Source organism: Salvelinus fontinalis, chromosome 40 (assembly GCF_029448725.1).
Source record: "Salvelinus fontinalis isolate EN_2023a chromosome 40, ASM2944872v1, whole genome shotgun sequence".
Taxonomy (NCBI): Eukaryota; Metazoa; Chordata; class Actinopteri; order Salmoniformes; family Salmonidae; genus Salvelinus; species Salvelinus fontinalis.
The window spans coordinates 4,005,728-4,026,126 of record NC_074704.1 but is presented as its reverse complement, the minus strand read 5'-3'; the positions used below and the strand labels follow the sequence as shown (position 1 = coordinate 4,026,126).

Genomic DNA, 20,399 nt, shown 5'->3' with positions numbered 1-20,399 from the left:
AAGGACAATCAATGTCAGTGTGGCATTGACAAAACATACAGTAGAATAGAATACAGTGTGAATATTGACTTGCCTAGTTAAATAAAGGTTAAAGAAAATAACAAATAACAAATATACGTCTGAAATGAGAAAAGATTGTGTGGTGGTGATGGGAGTAGTTTAGTTTGAAATGAAGGTTTAGATAAGAGAAGAATATATCGGTATTAATAACGGGCTTCACACTCCAGTACTGTAGGGGGCGGTGTTTACACATCTCGGTTCGTTGCGATCCGCCGATAAAAACTCAAAGAAGAAAAGCAACAACAGCTTGTCAGCCATCTCGGTAGCTTGCTAGCCAACATAGCGGAAACGTTCAAGCTCTATAGACGCTTTTTGATATATGAGCCACTGTGTTTTGAACACATTTCTGTCGTTTAGCTAATTATCCTATTTAATTTCCTATTTACGTTCAGCTAGCTAGCTTGTTAAGTTAGCATTAGCCTAGCTAGCTGTCTCGTTAAGTTAGCATTAGCCTAGCTAGCTAGCTGTCTCGTTAAGTTAGCATTAGCCTAGCTAGCTAGCTGTTAGCTAACATCCCCGACCATGAGTTCACCAAGCTACTCGCCTCCTGTTGAAGAAGAGGAGGTCTGCTGGACGGAGAAAGAGGGTCTGTGGCTGAACGTTGTCGTGAAAGAGGAGAAGGAAGAAGAGGATGTGACAGTAAAACAAGAAGTAGAGGGTGAGGCTGTTACAGTGAAAGAAGAAGAGAAAGACGTTTCAGTGAAAGAAGAGGAAGACGCGTTCAGAGTGAAAGAGGAGGAAGATGTTACTGTGAAAGAAGAGGAGAAAGAGGAGGATGCCGTTTTTGGAGTGAAGAAGGAAGGAGAGATTACTATCACATTGAAAGACGAGGACACAGGCGATCTGATTAACACCAGTAAGTACTGTCTTAAAAACAGGGGGATTTACTCCACAGTTGTTCAACTGATGTGACAAAAGCTATGAAAAATACCCAGATTTTTACCCAATTGGCAAGAAATAGTCATTCATATCCACAAAATATGTTATCAAATCAAACTGTATTTGTCACATGCGCCGAATACAACAAGTGTAGACCTTACCATGAAATGCTTACTTACAAGCCCTTAACCAACATTGAATTGTACCTTTATTTAACTAGGAAAGTCAGTTTTAGAACAAATTCTTATTTACAATGACGGCCTACCGGGGAACAGTGGGTTAACTGTCTTGTTCAGGGGCAGAACGACAGATTTTTAACTTGTCAGTTCGGAGATTCGATCCAGCTACCTTTTGGTTACTAGTCCAACGCTCTAACCACTAGGCTACCTGCCACCCCTCCACTCTAACCACTAGGCTACCTGTCACCCATCCACTCTAACCAATAGGCCACCTGCCACCCCAATACATTGCAGTTCAAGAAGAGTTGAGAAAATATTTAGCAAATAAGCTAAAGTAACACAATAAAATACCAATAACTAGGCTAAATACAGGGGGTACTGGTACAGAGTCAATGTTGAGGCTATATACAGGGGGTACCGGTACAGAGTCAATGTTGAGGCTATATACAGGGTGTTACGGTACAGAGTCAATGTGGAGGCTATATACAGGAGGGTACTGGTACAGAGTCAATGTGGAGGCTATATACAGGGGGTACTGGTACAGAGTCAATGTGGAGGCTATATACAGGGGGTACTGGTACAGAGTCAATGTGGAGGCTATATACAGGGGGTACCGGTACAGAGTCAATGTGGAGGCTATATACAGGAGGGTACTGGTACAGAGTCAATGTGGAGGCTATATACAGGGGGTACCGGTACAGAGTCAATGTGGAGGCTATATACAGGGGGTACCGGTACAGAGTCAATGTGGAGGCTATATACAGGGGGTACTGGTACAGAGTCAATGTGGAGGCTATATACAGGGGGTACCGGTACAGAGTCAATGTGGAGGCTATATACAGGGTGTACTGGTACAGAGTCAATGTGGAGGCTATATACAGGGTGTTAGGGTACAATGTGGAGGCTATATACAGGGGGTACCGGTACAGAATCAATGTGGATGCTATATACAGGAGGTACCGGTACAGAATCAATGTGGAGGCTTTATACAGGGTGTACTGGTACAGGGTCAATGTGGAGGCTTTATACAGGGTGTACTGGTACAGAGTCAATGTGGAGGCTATATACAGGGGGTACCGGTACAGAGTCAATGTGGAGGCTATATACAGGGGGTACCGGTACAGAGTCAATGTGGAGACTATATACAGGGGGTACCGGTACAGAGTCAATGTGGAGGCTATATACAGGGGGTACTGGTACAGAGTCAATGTGGAGGCTATATACAGGGGGTACCGGTACAGAGTCAATGTGGAGGCTATATACAGGGGGTACCGGTACAGAGTCAATGTGGAGGCTATATACAGGGGGTACCGGTACAGAGTCAATGTGAGGGCTATATACAGGGGGTACCGGTACAGAGTCAATGTGGAGGCTATATACAGGGGGTACTGGTACAGAGTCAATGTGGAGGCTATACACAGGGGGTACCGGTACAGAGTCAATGTGGAGGCTATATACAGGGGATACTGGTACAGAGTCAATGTGGAGGCTATATACAGGGGGTACCGGTACAGAGTCAATGTGGAGGCTATATACAGGGTGTTACGGTACAGAGTCAATGTGGAGGCTATATACAGGGGGTACCGGTACAGAGTCAATGTGGAGGCTATATACAGGGGGTACCGGTACAGAGTCAATGTGGAGGCTATATACAGGGGATACTGGTACAGAGTCAATGTGGAGGCTATATACAGGGGGTACCGGTACAGAGTCAATGTGGAGGCTATATACAGGGTGTTACGGTACAGAGTCAATGTGGAGGCTATATACAGGGGGTACCTGTACAGAGTCAATGTGGAGGCTATATACATGGTGTTACGGTACAGAGTCAATGTGGAGGCTATATACAGGGGATACTGGTACAGAGTCAATGTGGAGGCTATATACAGGGGGTACTGGTACAGAGTCAATGTGGAGGTTATATACAGGGTGTTACGGTACAGAGTCAATGTGGAGGCTATATACAGGGTGTTACGGTACAGAGTCAATTTGGAGGCTATATACAGGGGGTACCGGTACAGAGTCAATGTGGAGGCTATATACAGGGGGTACCGGTACAGAGTCAATGTGGAGGCTATATACAGGGGGTACCGGTACAGAGTCAATGTGGAGGCTATATACAGGGGGTACCGGTACAGAGTCAATATGGAGGCTATATACAGGGTGTTACGGTACAGAGTCAATGTGGAGGCTATATACAGGGGGCACCGGTACAGAGTCAATGTGGAGGCTATATACAGGGGGTTACGGTACAGAGTCAATGTGGAGGCTATATACAGGGGGTACCGGTACAGAGTCAATGTGGAGGCTATATACAGGGTGTACTGGTACAGAGTCAATGTGGAGGCTATATACAGGGTGTTAGGGTACAATGTGGAGGCTATATACAGGGGGTACCGGTACAGAGTCAATGTGGAGGCTATATACAGGGGGTACCGGTACAGAGTCAATGTGGAGGCTATATACAGGGGGTACCGGTACAGAGTCAATGTGGAGACTATATACAGGGGGTACCGGTACAGAGTCAATGTGGAGGCTATATACAGGGGGTACTGGTACAGAGTCAATGTGGAGGCTATATACAGGGGGTACCGGTACAGAGTCAATGTGGAGGCTATATACAGGGGGTACCGGTACAGAGTCAATGTGGAGGCTATATACAGGGGGTACCGGTACAGAGTCAATGTGGAGGCTATATACAGGGGGTACCGGTACAGAGTCAATGTGGAGGCTATATACAGGGGGTACTGGTACAGAGTCAATGTGGAGGCTATATACAGGGGGTACCGGTACAGAGTCAATGTGGAGGCTATATACAGGGGATACTGGTACAGAGTCAATGTGGAGGCTATATACAGGGGTACCGGTACAGAGTCAATGTGGAGGCTATATACAGGGGGTACCGGTACAGAGTCAATGTGGAGGCTATATACAGGGGATACTGGTACAGAGTCAATGTGGAGGCTATATACAGGGGGTACCGGTACAGAGTCAATGTGGAGGCTATATACAGGGTGTTACGGTACAGAGTCAATGTGGAGGCTATATACAGGGGGTACCGGTACAGAGTCAATGTGGAGGCTATATACATGGTGTTACGGTACAGAGTCAATGTGGAGGCTATATACAGGGGATACTGGTACAGAGTCAATGTGGAGGCTATATACAGGGGGTTACGGTACAGAGTCAGAGTCAATGTGGAGGTTATATACAGGGTGTTACGGTACAGAGTCAATATGGAGGCTCTATACAGGGGGTTACGGTACAGAGTCAATGTGGAGGCTATATACAGGGGATACTGGTACAGAGTCAATATACAGGGGGTTACGGTACAGAGTCAATGTGGAGGCTATATACAGGGGGTTACGGTACAGAGTCAATGTGGAGGTTATATACATGGTGTTACGGTACAGAGTCAATGTGGAGGCTCTATACAGGGGGTATCGGTACAGAGTCAATGTGGAGGCTATATACAGGGGGTACCGGTACAGAGTCAATATGGAGGCTATATACAGGGGGTACCGGTACAGAGTCAATGTGGAGGCTATATACAGGGTGTTACGGTACAGAGTCAATGTGGAGGCTATATACAGGGGGTACCGGTACAGAGTCAATGTGGAGGCTATATACAGGGGGTACCGGTACAGAGTCAATGTGGAGGCTATATACAGGGTGTTACGGTACAGAGTCAATGTGGAGGCTATATACAGGGGGCACCAGTACAGAGTCAATGTGGAGGCTATATACAGGGTGTTACGGTACAGAGTCAATGTGGAGGCTATATACAGGGTGTACCGGTACAGAGTCAATGTGGAGGCTATATACAGGGTGTACCGGTACAGAGTCAATGTGGAGGCTATATACAGGGGGTACCGGTACAGAGTCAATGTGGAGACTATATACAGGGGGGTACCGGTACAGAGTCAATGTGGAGGTTATATACAGGGAGTACCGGTACAGAGTCAATGTGGAGGCTATATACAGGGTTTACCGGTACAGAGTCAATGTGGAGGCTATATACAGGGTGTACCGGTACAGAGTCAATGTGGAGGCTATATACAGGGTGTACCGGTACAGAGTCAATGTGGAGGCTATATACAGGGTGTACCGGTACAGAGTCAATGTGGAGGCTATATACAGGGGGTACCGGTACAGAGTCAATGTGGAGGCTATATACAGGGGGTTACGGTACAGAGTCAATGTGGAGGCTATATACAGGGTGTTACGGTACAGAGTCAATGTGGAGGCTATATACAGGGTGTTACGGTACAGAGTCAATGTGGAGGCTATATACAGGGGGTACCGGTACAGAGTCAATGTGGAGGCTATATACAGGGGATACTGGTACAGAGTCAATGTGGAGGCTATATACAGGGTGTACCGGTACAGAGTCAATGTGGAGGCTATATACAGGGTGTACCGGTACAGAGTCAATGTGGAGGCTATATACAGGGGGTACCGGTACAGAGTCAATGTGGAGACTATATACAGGGGGGTACCGGTACAGAGTCAATGTGGAGGTTATATACAGGGAGTACCGGTACAGAGTCAATGTGGAGGCTATATACAGGGTTTACCGGTACAGAGTCAATGTGGAGGCTATATACAGGGTGTACCGGTACAGAGTCAATGTGGAGGCTATATACAGGGTGTACCGGTACAGAGTCAATGTGGAGGCTATATACAGGGTGTACCGGTACAGAGTCAATGTGGAGGCTATATACAGGGGGTACCGGTACAGAGTCAATGTGGAGGCTATATACAGGGGGTTACGGTACAGAGTCAATGTGGAGGCTATATACAGGGTGTTACGGTACAGAGTCAATGTGGAGGCTATATACAGGGTGTTACGGTACAGAGTCAATGTGGAGGCTATATACAGGGGGTACCGGTACAGAGTCAATGTGGAGGCTATATACAGGGGATACTGGTACAGAGTCAATGTGGAGGCTATATACAGGGGGTACCGGTACAGAGTCAATGTGGAGGCTATATACAGGGTGTTACGGTACAGAGTCAATGTGGAGGCTATATACAGGGGGTACCGGTACAGAGTCAATGTGGAGGCTATATACAGGGGGTACCGGTACAGAGTCAATGTGAGGAAGTGCAGATTAGTCGAGGTAACTGTTTACCAAATCAACCAGACTAGACTCTGCTGTAAATCAATCAGACTCTGCTGTAAATCAATCAGACTCTGCTGTAAATCATCCAGACTCTGCTGTAAATCATCCAGACTAGACCCTACTGTAAATCAACCAGACCCTACTGTAAATCATCCAGACTAGACCCTACTGTAAATCAACCAGACTCTGCTGTAAATCATCCAGACTAGACCCTACTGTAAATCAACCAGACTCTGCTGTAAATCATCCAGACTAGACCCTACTGTAAATCAACCAGACCCTACTGTAAATCATCCAGACTAGACCCTACTGTAAATCAACCAGACTCTGCTGTAAATCATCCAGACTAGACCCTGCTGTAAATCAACCAGACTAGACCTTGCTGTAAATCAACCAGACTGGACCCTGCCGTAAGGGGGTACCAGTACCCCTTACGGTGAAGTTATGGGTCCTACAGTAGGTCTATGTTGTTGTTAGGTGAAGTTATGGGTCCTACAGTAGGTCTATCTTGTTGTTAGGTGAAGTTATGGGTCCTACAGTAGGTCTATCTTGTTGTTAGGTGAAGTTATGGGTCCTACAGTAGGTCTATGTTATTGTTAGGTGAAGTTATGGGTCCTACAGTAGGTCTATGTTATTGTTAGGTGAAGTTATGGGTCCTACAGTAGGTCTATGTTATTGTTAGGTGAAGTTATGGGTCCTACAGTAGGTCTATGCTATCACCTGGGACCATTCAACAGTCTAGATTTACCAGGTTATTACTGCTAAATAAACTGTTGACCATCTGGGACCATTCAACAGTCTAGATTAACAGGTTATTACTGCTAAATAAACTGTTCACCATCTGGGACCATTCAACAGTCTAGATTTACCAGGTTATTACTGCTAAATAAACTGCTGTTCACCATCTGGGACCATTCAACAGTCTAGATTTACCAGGTTATTACTGCTAAATAAACTGTTCACCATCTGGGACCATTCAACAGTCTAGATTTACCAGGTTATTACTGCTAAATAAACTGTTCACCATCTGGGACCATTCAACAGTCTAGATTTACCAGGTTATTACTGCTAAATAAACTGCTGTTCACCATCTGGGACCATTCAACAGTCTAGATTTACCAGGTTATTACTGCTAAATAAACTGCTGTTCACCACCTGGGACCATTCAACAGTCTAGATTAACAGGTTATTACTGCTAAATAAACTGCTGTTCACCACCTGGGACCATTCAACAGTCTAGATTAACAGGTTATTACTGCTAAATAAACTGCTGTTCACCATCTGGGACCATTCAACAGTCTAGATTTACCAGGTTATTACTGCTAAATAAACTGCTGTTCACCACCTGGGACCATTCAACAGTCTAGATTTACCAGGTTATTACTGCTAAATAAACTGTTCACCACCTGGGACCATTCAACAGTCTAGATTTACCAGGTTATTACTGCTAAATAAACTGCTGTTCACCACCTGGGACCATTCAACAGTCTAGATTTACCAGGTTATTACTGCTAAATAAACTGCTGTTCACCATCTGGGACCATTCAACAGTCTAGATTTACCAGGTTATTACTGCTAAACAATAAACCGTTTTGGGGGGTTGTCATAGACTTACAATTGTTGTTTAGATTTTTTCTTACATTTCTTCTTACACTAAGAGACTATTTGGTTGTGATAATTCCAAAATATTGTAATGAAACAGGCAGTGAGCAGGTCACGAACCCTCGACCTTCTAGCCCGAGGTCAGGCGCGCTATCGACTGTGCCGCAAAAGCATGCTCGAGCGGTAGAGTCGATTTCCGCGCTCATAAACCCAGCGTCGTTACAATATGTATTTTGGATGCAGCAGTTGTTTGCTTACATGCTAACGCTAGGCCGGAAGCAAAGCTGTTAGCTAGTATGCTAACGCTTATTGACATAGGTTGGTGGCCAAGCTGTTAGCTAGAATGCTAACGCTTATTGACATAGGTTGGTGGCCAAGCTGTTAGCTAGTATGCTAACGCTTATTGACATAGGTTGGTGGCCAAGCTGTTAGCTAGTATGCTAACGCTTATTGACATAGGCTGGAAGCAAAGCTGTTAGCTAGTATGCTAACGCTTATTGACATAGGCCGGAAGCAAAGCTGTTAGCTAGAATGCTAACGCTTATTGACATAGGTTGGAAGCAAAGCTGTTAGCTAGAATGCTAACGCTTATTGACATAGGTTGGTGGCCAAGCTGTTAGCTAGTATGCTAACGCTTATTGACATAGGTTGGTGGCCAAGCTGTTAGCTAGTATGCTAACGCTTATTGACATAGGCTGGAAGCAAAGCTGTTAGCTAGTATGCTAACGCTTATTGACATAGGTTGGTGGCCAAGCTGTTAGCTAGAATGCTAACGCTTATTGACATAGGTTGGTGGCCAAGCTGTTAGCTAGTATGCTAACGCTTATTGACATAGGTTGGTGGCCAAGCTGTTAGCTAGTATGCTAACGCTTATTGACATAGGCTGGAAGCAAAGCTGTTAGCTAGTATGCTAACGCTTATTGACATAGGCCGGAAGCAAAGCTGTTAGCTAGAATGCTAACGCTTATTGACATAGGTTGGAAGCAAAGCTGTTAGCTAGAATGCTAACGCTTATTGACATAGGTTGGTGGCCAAGCTGTTAGCTAGTATGCTAACGCTTATTGACATAGGTTGGTGGCCAAGCTGTTAGCTAGTATGCTAACGCTTATTGACATAGGTTGGTGGCCAAGCTGTTAGCTAGTATGCTAACGCTTATTGACATAGGCTGGAAGCAAAGCTGTTAGCTAGTATGCTAACGCTTATTGACATAGGTTGGTGGCCAAGCTGTTAGCTAGTATGCTAACGCTTATTGACATAGGTTGGTGGCCAAGCTGTTAGCTAGTATGCTAACGCTTATTGACATAGGCTGGAAGCAAAGCTGTTAGCTAGTATGCTAACGCTTATTGACATAGGTTGGTGGCCAAGCTGTTAGCTAGTATGCTAACGCTTATTGACATAGGCTGGAAGCAAAGCTGTTAGCTAGTATGCTAACGCTTATTGACATAGGTTGGTGGCCAAGCTGTTAGCTAGTATGCTAACGCTAATTGACATAGGCTGGAAGCAAAGCTGTTAGCTAGTATGCTAACGCTTATTGACATAGGCTGGTAGCAAAGCTGTTAGCTAGTATGCTAACGCTTATTGACATAGGCCGGAAGCAAAGCTGTTAGCTAGAATGCTAACGCTTATTGACATAGGTTGGTGGCCAAGCTGTTAGCTAGTATGCTAACGCTAATTGACATAGGCTGGAAGCAAAGCTGTTAGCTAGTATGCTAACGCTTATTGACATAGGTTGGTGGCCAAGCTGTTAGCTAGTATGCTAACGCTTATTGACATAGGCTGGAAGCAAAGCTGTTAGCTAGTATGCTAACGCTTATTGACATAGGTTGGTGGCCAAGCTGTTAGCTAGTATGCTAACGCTTATTGACATAGGCTGGAAGCAAAGCTGTTAGCTAGAATGCTAACGCTTATTGACATAGGTTGGTGGCCAAGCTGTTAGCTAGAATGCTAACGCTTATTGACATAGGTTGGTGGCCAAGCTGTTAGCTAGTATGCTAACGCTTATTGACATAGGTTGGTGGCCAAGCTGTTAGCTAGTATGCTAACGCTTATTGACATAGGCTGGAAGCAAAGCTGTTAGCTAGTATGCTAACGCTTATTGACATAGGTTGGTGGCCAAGCTGTTAGCTAGTATGCTAACGCTTATTGACATAGGCTGGAAGCAAAGCTGTTAGCTAGTATGCTAACGCTTATTGACATAGGTTGGTGGCCAAGCTGTTAGCTAGTATGCTAACGCTTATTGACATAGGCTGGAAGCAAAGCTGTTAGCTAGTATGCTAACGCTTATTGACATCAAGCTGATAGCAAAGCTGTTAGCTAGAATGCTAACGCTTATTGACATAGGTTGGTGGCCAAGCTGTTAGCTAGTATGCTAACGCTTATTGACATAGGTTGGTGGCCAAGCTGTTAGCTAGTATGCTAACGCTAAATGACATAGGCTGGAAGCAAAGCTGTTAGCTAGTATGCTAACGCTTATTGACATAGGCCGGAAGCAAAGCTGTTAGCTAGAATGCTAACGCTTATTGACATAGGTTGGTGGCCAAGCTGTTAGCTAGTATGCTAACGCTAATTGACATAGGCTGGAAGCAAAGCTGTTAGCTAGTATGCTAACGCTTATTGACATAGGTTGGTGGCCAAGCTGTTAGCTAGTATGCTAACGCTTATTGACATAGGCTGGCTGCAAAGCTGTTAGCTAGTATGCTAACGCTTATTGACATAGGCTGGAAGCAAAGCTGTTAGCTAGAATGCTAACGCTTATTGACATAGGCTGGTAGCAAAGCTGGTAGCTAGAATGCTAACGCTTATTGACATAGGCTGGAAGCAAAGCTGTTAGCTAGAATGCTAACGCTTATTGACATAGGCTGGAAGCAAAGCTGTTAGCTAGAATGCTAACGCTTATTGACATAGGCTGGTAGCAAAGATGTTAGCTAGTATGCTAACGCTTATTGACATAGGCCGGAAGCAAAGCTGTTAGCTAGTATGCTAACGCTTATTGACATAGGTTGGTGGCCAAGCTGTTAGCTAGTATGCTAACGCTTATTGACATAGGTTGGTGGCCAAGCTGTTAGCTAGTATGCTAACGCTTATTGACATAGGTTGGTGGCCAAGCTGTTAGCTAGTATGCTAACGCTAATTGACATAGGCTGGAAGCAGAGCTGTTAGCTAGTATGCTAACGCTTATTGACATAGGTTGGTGGCCAAGCTGTTAGCTAGTATGCTAACGCTTATTGACATAGGCTGGAAGCAAAGCTGTTAGCTAGTATGCTAACGCTTATTGACATAGGTTGGTGGCCAAGCTGTTAGCTAGTATGCTAACGCTTATTGACATAGGCTGGAAGCAAAGCTGTTAGCTAGAATGCTAACGCTTATTGACATAGGCTGGAAGCAAAGCTGTTAGCTAGTATGCTAACGCTTATTGACATAGGCTGGCTGCAAAGCTGTTAGCTAGTATGCTAACGCTTATTGACATAGGCTGGAAGCAAAGCTGTTAGCTAGAATGCTAACGCTTATTGACATAGGCTGGCTGCAAAGCTGTTAGCTAGTATGCTAACGCTTATTGACATAGGCTGGAAGCAAAGCTGTTAGCTAGAAGGCTAACGCTTATTGACATAGGCTGGTAGCAAAAATGTTAGCTAGAATGCTAATGTTTATTGACATAGGCTGGTAGCAAAGCTGGTAGCTAGAATGCTAACGCTTATTGACATCAAGCTGATAGCATAGCTGTTAGCTAGAATGCTAACGCTTATTGACATAGGCTGGTAGCAAAGATGTTAGCTAGAATGCTAACGCTTATTGACATAGGCTGATAGCAAAGCTGTTAGCTAGAATGCTAACGCTTATTGACATAGGTTGGTGGCCAAGCTGTTAGCTAGTATGCTAACGCTTATTGACATAGGCTGGAAGCAAAGCTGTTAGCTAGTATGCTAACGCTTATTGACATAGGCTGGTTGCAAAGATGTTAGCTAGAATGCTAACGCTTATTGACATAAACTGGTAGCGAAGCTGTGAGGTGTAATGCTAACGCTTATTGACATAGGCTGGAAGCAAAGCTGTTAGCTAGAATGCTAACGTTTATTGACATAGGCTGGTAGCAAAGCTGTTAGCTAGAATGCTAACGCTTATTGACATATGCTGGTAGCAAAGCTGTTAGCTAGAATGTTGAAGGAGACCAGATTAGACTCATAATGTTGAAACACCATGTTGAAGGAGACCAGATTAGACTCATAATGTTGAAACACCATGTTGAAGGAGACCAGATTAGACTCATTATGAGGCTAACCATGTTGAAGGAGACCAGATTAGACTCATAATGAGGCTAACCATGTTGAAGGAGACCAGATTAGACTCATAATGTTGAAACACCATGTTGAAGGAGACCAGATTAGACTCATAGTGAGGCTACCATGTTGAAGGAGACCATTGTGCAACCTAATGCTAGGTTGGTAGCAAAGCTGGAATGCTAACGCTTATTGACATAGACTGTCAGCAAAGCTAGCCAAAGAGATTTTTCTGGATGAAATGAAAGTTTTTTTTAAAAAGTATAAAGCAGTTGATTTGAAACAATGGCATAAAGGAGCCTTTACAATTACAATCCAAAAGTAGTGTGAAATACACTCATCAGCAACCTGTAAATGGAGGCTATTATTGCTGTCAGCCTATGAGAACTCCCCTGAGTTTTCCCCCACGGTGGTGAATTAGTATTTAGGGTTTTTAACAGCTGTATTAACTTATTTCTAGAATCATCCACTATATACTACTGTGACAAAAACAAGACACTATGGCTGTTATGATTGTTATGAAACATTCACCTTTTACCTCAAATAGACAGTATTTTACTACTAATGTGAAAACAAGACTAAATGTGTCAAATAATTTTAACATTCATTACAGACGTCAATTGTTGTACAACATCATGGCTACGCTGTTGGCATTACCTTTTACAGTGGATTTCTGCTGTTTAAAAAAATAAATAATAATAATTACCGTTATTTTACCAGGTAAGTTGACTGAGAACACGTTCTCATTTGCAGCAACGACCTAGGGAATAGTTACAGGGGAGAGGAGGGGGATGAATGAGCCAATTGTAAACTGGGGATTATTAGGTGACCATGATGGTTTGAGGGCCAGATTGGGAATTTAGCCAGGACACCGGGGTTAACACCCCTACTCTTACGATAAGTGCCATGGGATCTTTAATGACCTTAGAGAGTCAGGACACCCGTTTAACGTCCCATCCGAAAGACGGCACCCGACACAGGGCAGTGTCCCCAATCACTGCCCTGGGGCATTGGGATATTTTTTAGACCAGAGGAAAGAGTGCCTCCTACTGGCCCTCCAACACCACTTCCAGCAGCATCTGGTCTCCCATCCAGGGACTGACCAGGACCAACCCTGCTTAGCTTCAGAAGCAAGCCAGCAGTGGTATGCAGGGTGGTATGCTGTTGTGGGCCTTTAACCATCTGTCTGACTTTGTCATTCACACAGGAGAGATACGGGACTATGGTGGATCCTCTGGGGAGCCTCAACAACCTCATGATGCTGAAGAGGCAGAGAAGAGTCCCGCCACATCAGAACAACTCCAGAAACACCAGCGGAGACCCACAGGAAAGACACCTCACTGCTGCGCTGACTGTGGGAAGAGTTACTCAAGATCAGATTCACTAAAACTACACCAGAGAATTCACACAGATGATAAATCTCACTGCTGCTCTGATTGTGGGAAGAGACTTACCTCTTCGGCAGACCTTATAAGACACCAGAGAATCCATACAGGAGAGAAACCTTATAGCTGTGATCAGTGTGGGAAGAGTTTTAATGTTCCAAGCAGCCTGAAAACACACCAGAGAACACACACAGGAGAGAAACCTTATAGCTGTACTCAATGTGGGAAGAGTTTTTCTTCGTCAAGTCGTCTGACTATACACCAGAGAATACACACAGGAGAGAATCCTTATATCTGTGATCAATGTGGGATGAATTTTACTACATCTAGCCAACTGACTTTGCACCAGAGAACACACACAGGAGATAAGCCTTATAGCTGTAATCAATGTGGGAAGAGTTTTGCTCACTCACGCAGCATGACAGCACACCTGAGAATACACACTGGCGAGAAACCCCACTGTTGCTCTGACTGTGAGAAGAGATTCACCTCTTCAGCAGACCTTAAAATACATCAGAGAATACATACAGGAGAGAAACCTTATAGCTGCTCTGACTGTGGGAAGAGCTTTTCAAAATCATCTACATTACAATCACACCAGAGAATTCACACCGGAGAGAAACCTTATAGCTGCTCTGACTGTGGGAAGAGCTTTTCAAAATCATCTACATTACAATCACACCAGAGAATTCACACTGGAGAGAAACCTTATAGCTGTTATCAATGTGGGAAGAGTTTTACTGAATCTAGACGGCTAACTACACACCAGAGAACACACACCGGAGTGAAACCTTACCACTGCTCGGACTGTGGAAAGAGATTTATTTCGTCAGGACATTTAAAATCACATCAGAGAACACACACAGGAGAGAAGCCTTATAGCTGTGATCAATGTGGGAAGAGCTTTACTCACTCAAGCAGCCTGACTATACACCAGAGAACACACACAGGAGAGAAACCTTATAGCTGTGATCAATGTGGGAAGAGTTTTGTTACATCTAGCCAGCTGACTATACACCAGAGAACACACACAGGAGAGAAATCTCATAGCTGTGATCAATGTGGGAAGTGTTTTGTTACATCTAGCCGCTTGACTATACACCAGAGAACACACACAGGAGAGAAACCGTATAGCTGTACTCAATGTGGGAAGAGTTTTGTTACATCTAGCAGTCTGACTATACACCAGAGAACACACACTGGAGAGAAACCTTATAGCTGTGCTCAATGTGGGAAGTGTTTTACTACATCTAGCCATCTGTCTATGCACCAGAGAACACACACTGGAGAGAATCCTCATAGTTGAAATCAATGTGGGAAGAATTTTACTCTGATATCACACCAGAGAACACACACAAGAGAGAATCCTTGCTGTGATCAATGTGTGAAGAGATACTCTGATAAAATATCTCTGATTAAACATCAGAAAATACATGAAGGAGTTGTTTCATGATATCAATGAATTAATGTCACAATGTAGAATGTTTTAACATTGTAGTAGGAGTATTTTAATGATGTCACAATGTAGAATGTTTTAACATTGTAGTAGGAGTATTTTAATGATGTCACAATGTAGAATGTTTTAACATTCTAGAAGGAGTGTTTTAATGATGTCACAATGTAGAATGTTGTCGTAGGTGTATTTTAATGAATCATGTCACAATGTAAAATATATATATTGAGTGAGAGATCCTTCCTTGATACCCGTGTGCTCCTTCACTCCGGGTCTTTGTCCACTACTAAGTACACAAAACCTACAGACAAGAGCAGTATCCTACACGCTTCTAGTGCACATCCCACATTTCTGAAGAAGGGATTTCTGTTCACACCATTTCTGAGACTGAAGCTGTTGTGTGTCCCCCCCCCCCCCCCCCCCCCCCCCCCAAAGAATGGCTTGATGATGCTCTCAGTAGAAATGTAGAGGGAGTTTGAGACTCATCCCCCCCTTAAAGAATGGCTTGATGATGCTCTCAGTAGAAATGTAGAGGGAGTTTGAGACTCACCCCCCCCCCCCCCCCCTTAAAGAATGGCTTGATGATGCTCTCAGTAGAAATGTAGAGGGAGTTTGAGACTCATCCCCCCCTTAAAGAATGGCTTGATGATGCTCTCAGTAGAAATGTAGAGGGAGTTTGAGGCTCACCCCCCCCCACCCTTAAAGAATGGCTTGATGATGCTCTCAGTAGAAATGTAGAGGGAGTTTGAGGCCTCCCCCCCCTTAAAGAATAGCTTGATGATGCTCTCAGTAGAAATGTAGAGGGAGTTTGAGAGAGAATCCTCCACTAGAAGGATCAAAGTAATAAAACCATTCAACCACTACACATTGTCCTGTGAGCGACGACATAGTGGTGTCTCTAGCTCCCTACTCATCAGGTGTGAATGAAGAATTGTTTTTTTGACTGTTTTCTGTAGCTGGCATATTGCCTCTTATAGGTGTTCCATACCTCCATCTAGTGGTGTCTCTAGCTCCCTACTCATACCATCCTGTTGTATTTATTCTGAGGAAACGTTCCCATGTGTAAGCAATAAATGATGATCTTTCTCTGTCCGCTTTTATATATTTGGTATATAATGTAGAGCATGCATTCTGTTGTACTTGGTACTGATTTATAGATGTTCTGATGCGTTTTCTTGCCCCATCATGTGACATGTAATTACCATTGAAATAGAAGCCTGGCGCCTATTCACACTGACCATGGCCTGAGATCATGTGACATGTAATTACCATTGAAATAGAAGCCTGGCGCCTATTCACACTGACCATGGCCTGAGATCATGTGACATGTAATTACCATTGAAATAGAAGCCTGGTGCATATTCACACTGACCATGGCCTGAGATCATGTGACATGTAATTACCATTGAAATAGAAGCCTGGCGCCTATTCACACTGACCATGGCCTGAGATCATGTGTCATGTAATTACCATTGAAATAGAAGCCTGGTGCCTATTCACACTGACGATGGCCTGAGATCATGTGACATGTAATTATCATTGAAATAGAAAACTGGTGCCTATTCACACTGACGATGGCCTGAGATCATGTGACATGTAATTACCATTGAAATAGAAGCCTGGTGCCTATTCACACTGACGATGGCCTGAGATCATGTGTCATGTAATTACCATTGAAATAGAAGCCTGGTGCCTATTCACACTGACGATGGCCTGAGATCATGTGACATGTAATTATCATTGAAATAGAAGCCTGGCGTCTATTCACACTGACGATGGCCTGAGATCATGTGACATGTAATTACCATTGAAATAGAAGCCTGGTGCCTATTCACACTGACGATGGCCTGAGATCATGTGACATGTAATTACCATTGAAATAGAAGCCTGGTGCCTATTCACACTGACGATGGCCTGAGATCATGTGACATGTAATTACCATTGAAATAGAAGCCTGGCGCCTATTCACACTGACCATGGCCTGAGATCATGTGACATGTAATTACCATTGAAATAGAAGCCTGGCGCCTATTCACACTGACCATGGCCTGAGATCATGTGACATGTAATTAACATTGAAATAGAAGCCTGGTGCCTATTCACAATGACCATGGCCTGAGATCATGTGACATGTAATTACCATTGAAATAGAAGCCTGGGGCCTATTCACAGTTATGATGGCCTGAGATCATGTGACATGTAATTACCATTGAAATAGAAGCCTGGGGCCTATTCACAGTGACCATGGCCTGAGATCATGTGACATGTAATTACCATTGAAATAGAAGCCTGGGGCCTATTCACAGTGATGATGGCCTGAGATCATGTGACATGTAATTACCATTGAAATAGAAGCCTGGGGCCTATTCACAGTGATGATGGCCTGAGATCATGTGACATGTAATTACCATTGAAATAGAAGCCTGGGGCCTATTCACAGTGATGATGGCCTGAGGACCAAACTGTTCTCTTCACCTTTTTATGTAGGTACTTTCTTGTACTATTATATATTCTTTGGTCACCATGTCGTTTCAATAAACATCTTTATTTGACCGTTTAGGATCTTTGTTTTGACAGGGTCTCTATTCTCTTCCAACAATGTAGAATTAAAGAGTTACTATTTATGTGATTAACAGAAAGTGTTGTGTTACACTTACCACGTTGGTGACCCACTTGAATCAAAATGCAACACTTCAAAATGTAGTGAGCTGTTTTCTACAAATTGTCCTCTAAACCAGGGATGTACACATTACTCCCAGATTCCGTGTGGTTTTTGAGCTGTTAGTTTTAACAGGACGTGCAACCTCATCTCCCTCCTCTCTCGGCACAATTGATTTCAACATGATATCGATGTGAGTGATGACAAATAAGTGTTGCGTTCCTTTGTTTAGCGTCCCCCCTATCAGGGATTTATTGCCTCTTGTCAAAACAACAGCGTTTTTGGTGTTTGTGCAGTTTCTAAAATATACAAGTAATATGATTATTATTGTGTTTGTGTAAATAGTACATTTTATGTTTAGGTTTTCAATATATCTCCTATCGGCCATATCTTAAATGTAAACTGATAGGAAAATGGCTGCCCCCAGGCCTGGAGGGAAGCTGTTACATCCTCTCCTGCTCCTCCCCTCCGGCGTATGACGTCGGGAGGATACTAACCACCGGTCCTGGCACTCATCATTACGCACGTCTGTTAATCATTATGATTCACACCTGAACTCCATTATGATTCACACCTGTTAATCATTATGATTCACACCTGGACTCCATTATGATTCACACCTGTTAATCATTATGATTCACACCTGAACTCCATTATGATTCACACCTGGACTTCATTATGATTCACACCTGGACTCCATTATGATTCACACCTGTTAATCATTATGATTCACACCTGAACTCCATTATGATTCACACCTGTTAATCATTATGATTCACACCTGAACTCCATTATGATTCACACCTGTTAATCATTATGATTCACACCTGTTAATCATTATGATTCACACCTGGACTTCATTATGATTCACACCTGAAATTCAGTATGATTCACACCTGAAATTCATTATGATTCACACCTGAACTCCATTATGATTCACACCTGAAATTCAGTATGATTCACACCTGAAATTCATTATGATTCACACCTGTTAATCATTATGATTCACACCTGGACTTCAGTATGATTCACACCTGAACTCCATTATGATTCACACCTGTTAATCATTATGATTCACACCTGGACTTCATTATGATTCACACCTGGACTTCAGTATGATTCACACCTGGACTTCAGTATGATTCACACCTGGACTTCATTATGATTCACACCTGGACTTCAGTATGATTCACACCTGGACTCCATTATGATTCACACCTGTAATCATTATGATTCACACCTGGACTTCATTATGATTCACACCTGGACTTCAGTATGATTCACACCTGTTAATCGTTATGATTCACACCTGGACTTCATTATGATTCACACCTGGACTTCAGTATGATTCACACCTGTTAATCATTATGATTCACACCTGGACTTCATTATGATTCACACCTGGACTTCAGTGTGATTCACACCTGTTAATCATTATGATTCACACCTGGACTTCAGTATGATTCACACCTGGACTTCATTATGATTCACACCTGTTAATCATTATGATTCACACCTTGACTTCCTTACCTTCATCATTTCCTCCCCTTTATATGTCCTTGTGTTTTCTCACCAGTTGGTATTGATCTTTTGTACTGTAGTCTTATGCATGTCTTGTTATTTGTTTTATTAAACATTTCACCTGCTTCCTGCTTCCCGACTCATACCGCCGTTATTACAGGAAGCAAAAGTAATTCCGCTACCTAAGAATAGTAAAGCCCCCTTAACTGGGTCAAACAGCCGACCAATCAGCCTGTTACCAACCCTGTGTCACATGCTAACCTTAGTTCCTTTTTTATGTCTTTATTTTAGTTTGGTCAGGGCGTGAGTTGGGGTGGGCATTCTATGTTGTTATTCTATGTTTTGTTCTGTGTGTTATATTTCTATGTGTTTGGCCTAGTATGGTTCTCAATCAGAGGCAGGTGTCGGATCGTTGTCTCTGATTGAGAATCATACTTATGTCATGACTGTCCTCATCAGGTCAGGTTACAGGAGACCACAACCCTACAGATTATCGCTCAACCCCCGACAGAGGAGGAGAGATCTAGGGGTCTGAAGATGTGGGGGTTTTATGACCCCTCACACCCATGGTAATTCTGAGACCACGGACAACATTCCCTTGTCACTATGGACGACCGGCCTCAGAACTGTAAACATGCAACAAAGGGACTTTGGAACAATGGTTTCCGTCAACTACAATGGTGGTCATGACGATAGATGGAATATGAAAATGTATGTCATTTTTGTTTTGTTATTAAAGGTTAATAGATGACTTTTTATGAAAACATTTTAACGTTAAGAGTTTTCCTCGTATATGCTTGATATTTATACATTGTACGTTGTGTGGAAAATGTCAAAATCAAAGAGAATGTTTCGGTAGAGATGAAATGTGAAGTTAGTTGTCTAAAATTGGATTTGAGTCAAATTTATACCTTGCCCCCTTAAACTTGCTACGCCCAGAGAATTGCCCTGAAGGCGGTTACGCCCACTTCTGACCCGAGGGTATAAAACCTGTGAGTGCAGAATTAACAGATTAGACTAAGTGACCCGAGCTGCAGCCAAAGGTCTAAAAAGGTCAACGAACCCAAATCGCAACAAGTTTGAATACAAAAAAAAACGTTTTCTACCCAAGCTACGGATGAGTAGCGGTGTCTAAGCGGGTGAATACAAGCCGAACCACCTAGCCTCCACTCCCCATCTAATCGTGGTATCTACACTCTTTCATCTTTACGCTGTGAGCTCTGAGCTACAGAGCTATCTGTCCTCCGAAGACCCCTTCCAG

The 20,399-nt window shown here is 43.5% G+C and overlaps 1 protein-coding gene across 1 annotated transcript; it reads left to right on the top strand.

The window, feature by feature from the left end:
* The first annotated feature begins 273 nt into the window (after positions 1 to 273).
* On the top strand, positions 274 to 15,379 carry LOC129839830 (zinc finger protein 883-like). The gene is made up of 2 exons (XM_055907498.1): positions 274 to 916; positions 13,328 to 15,379. Exons 1-2 carry the CDS (start codon positions 583 to 585, stop codon positions 14,809 to 14,811), a joined length of 1,818 nt encoding a protein of 605 aa, XP_055763473.1. The 5' UTR covers positions 274 to 582; the 3' UTR covers positions 14,812 to 15,379.
* Positions 15,380 to 20,399: the final 5,020 nt, after the last annotated feature.

Coding starts and splice junctions, on each gene's coding strand:
- LOC129839830 (XM_055907498.1), top strand. CDS start 583: ATGAGTTCACCAAGCTACTCGCCTCCTGTTGAAGAAGAGGAGGTCTGC. Junction 917..13,327: donor AGGCGATCTGATTAACACCA/GTAAGTACTGTC, acceptor TCATTCACACAG/GAGAGATACGGGACTATGGT.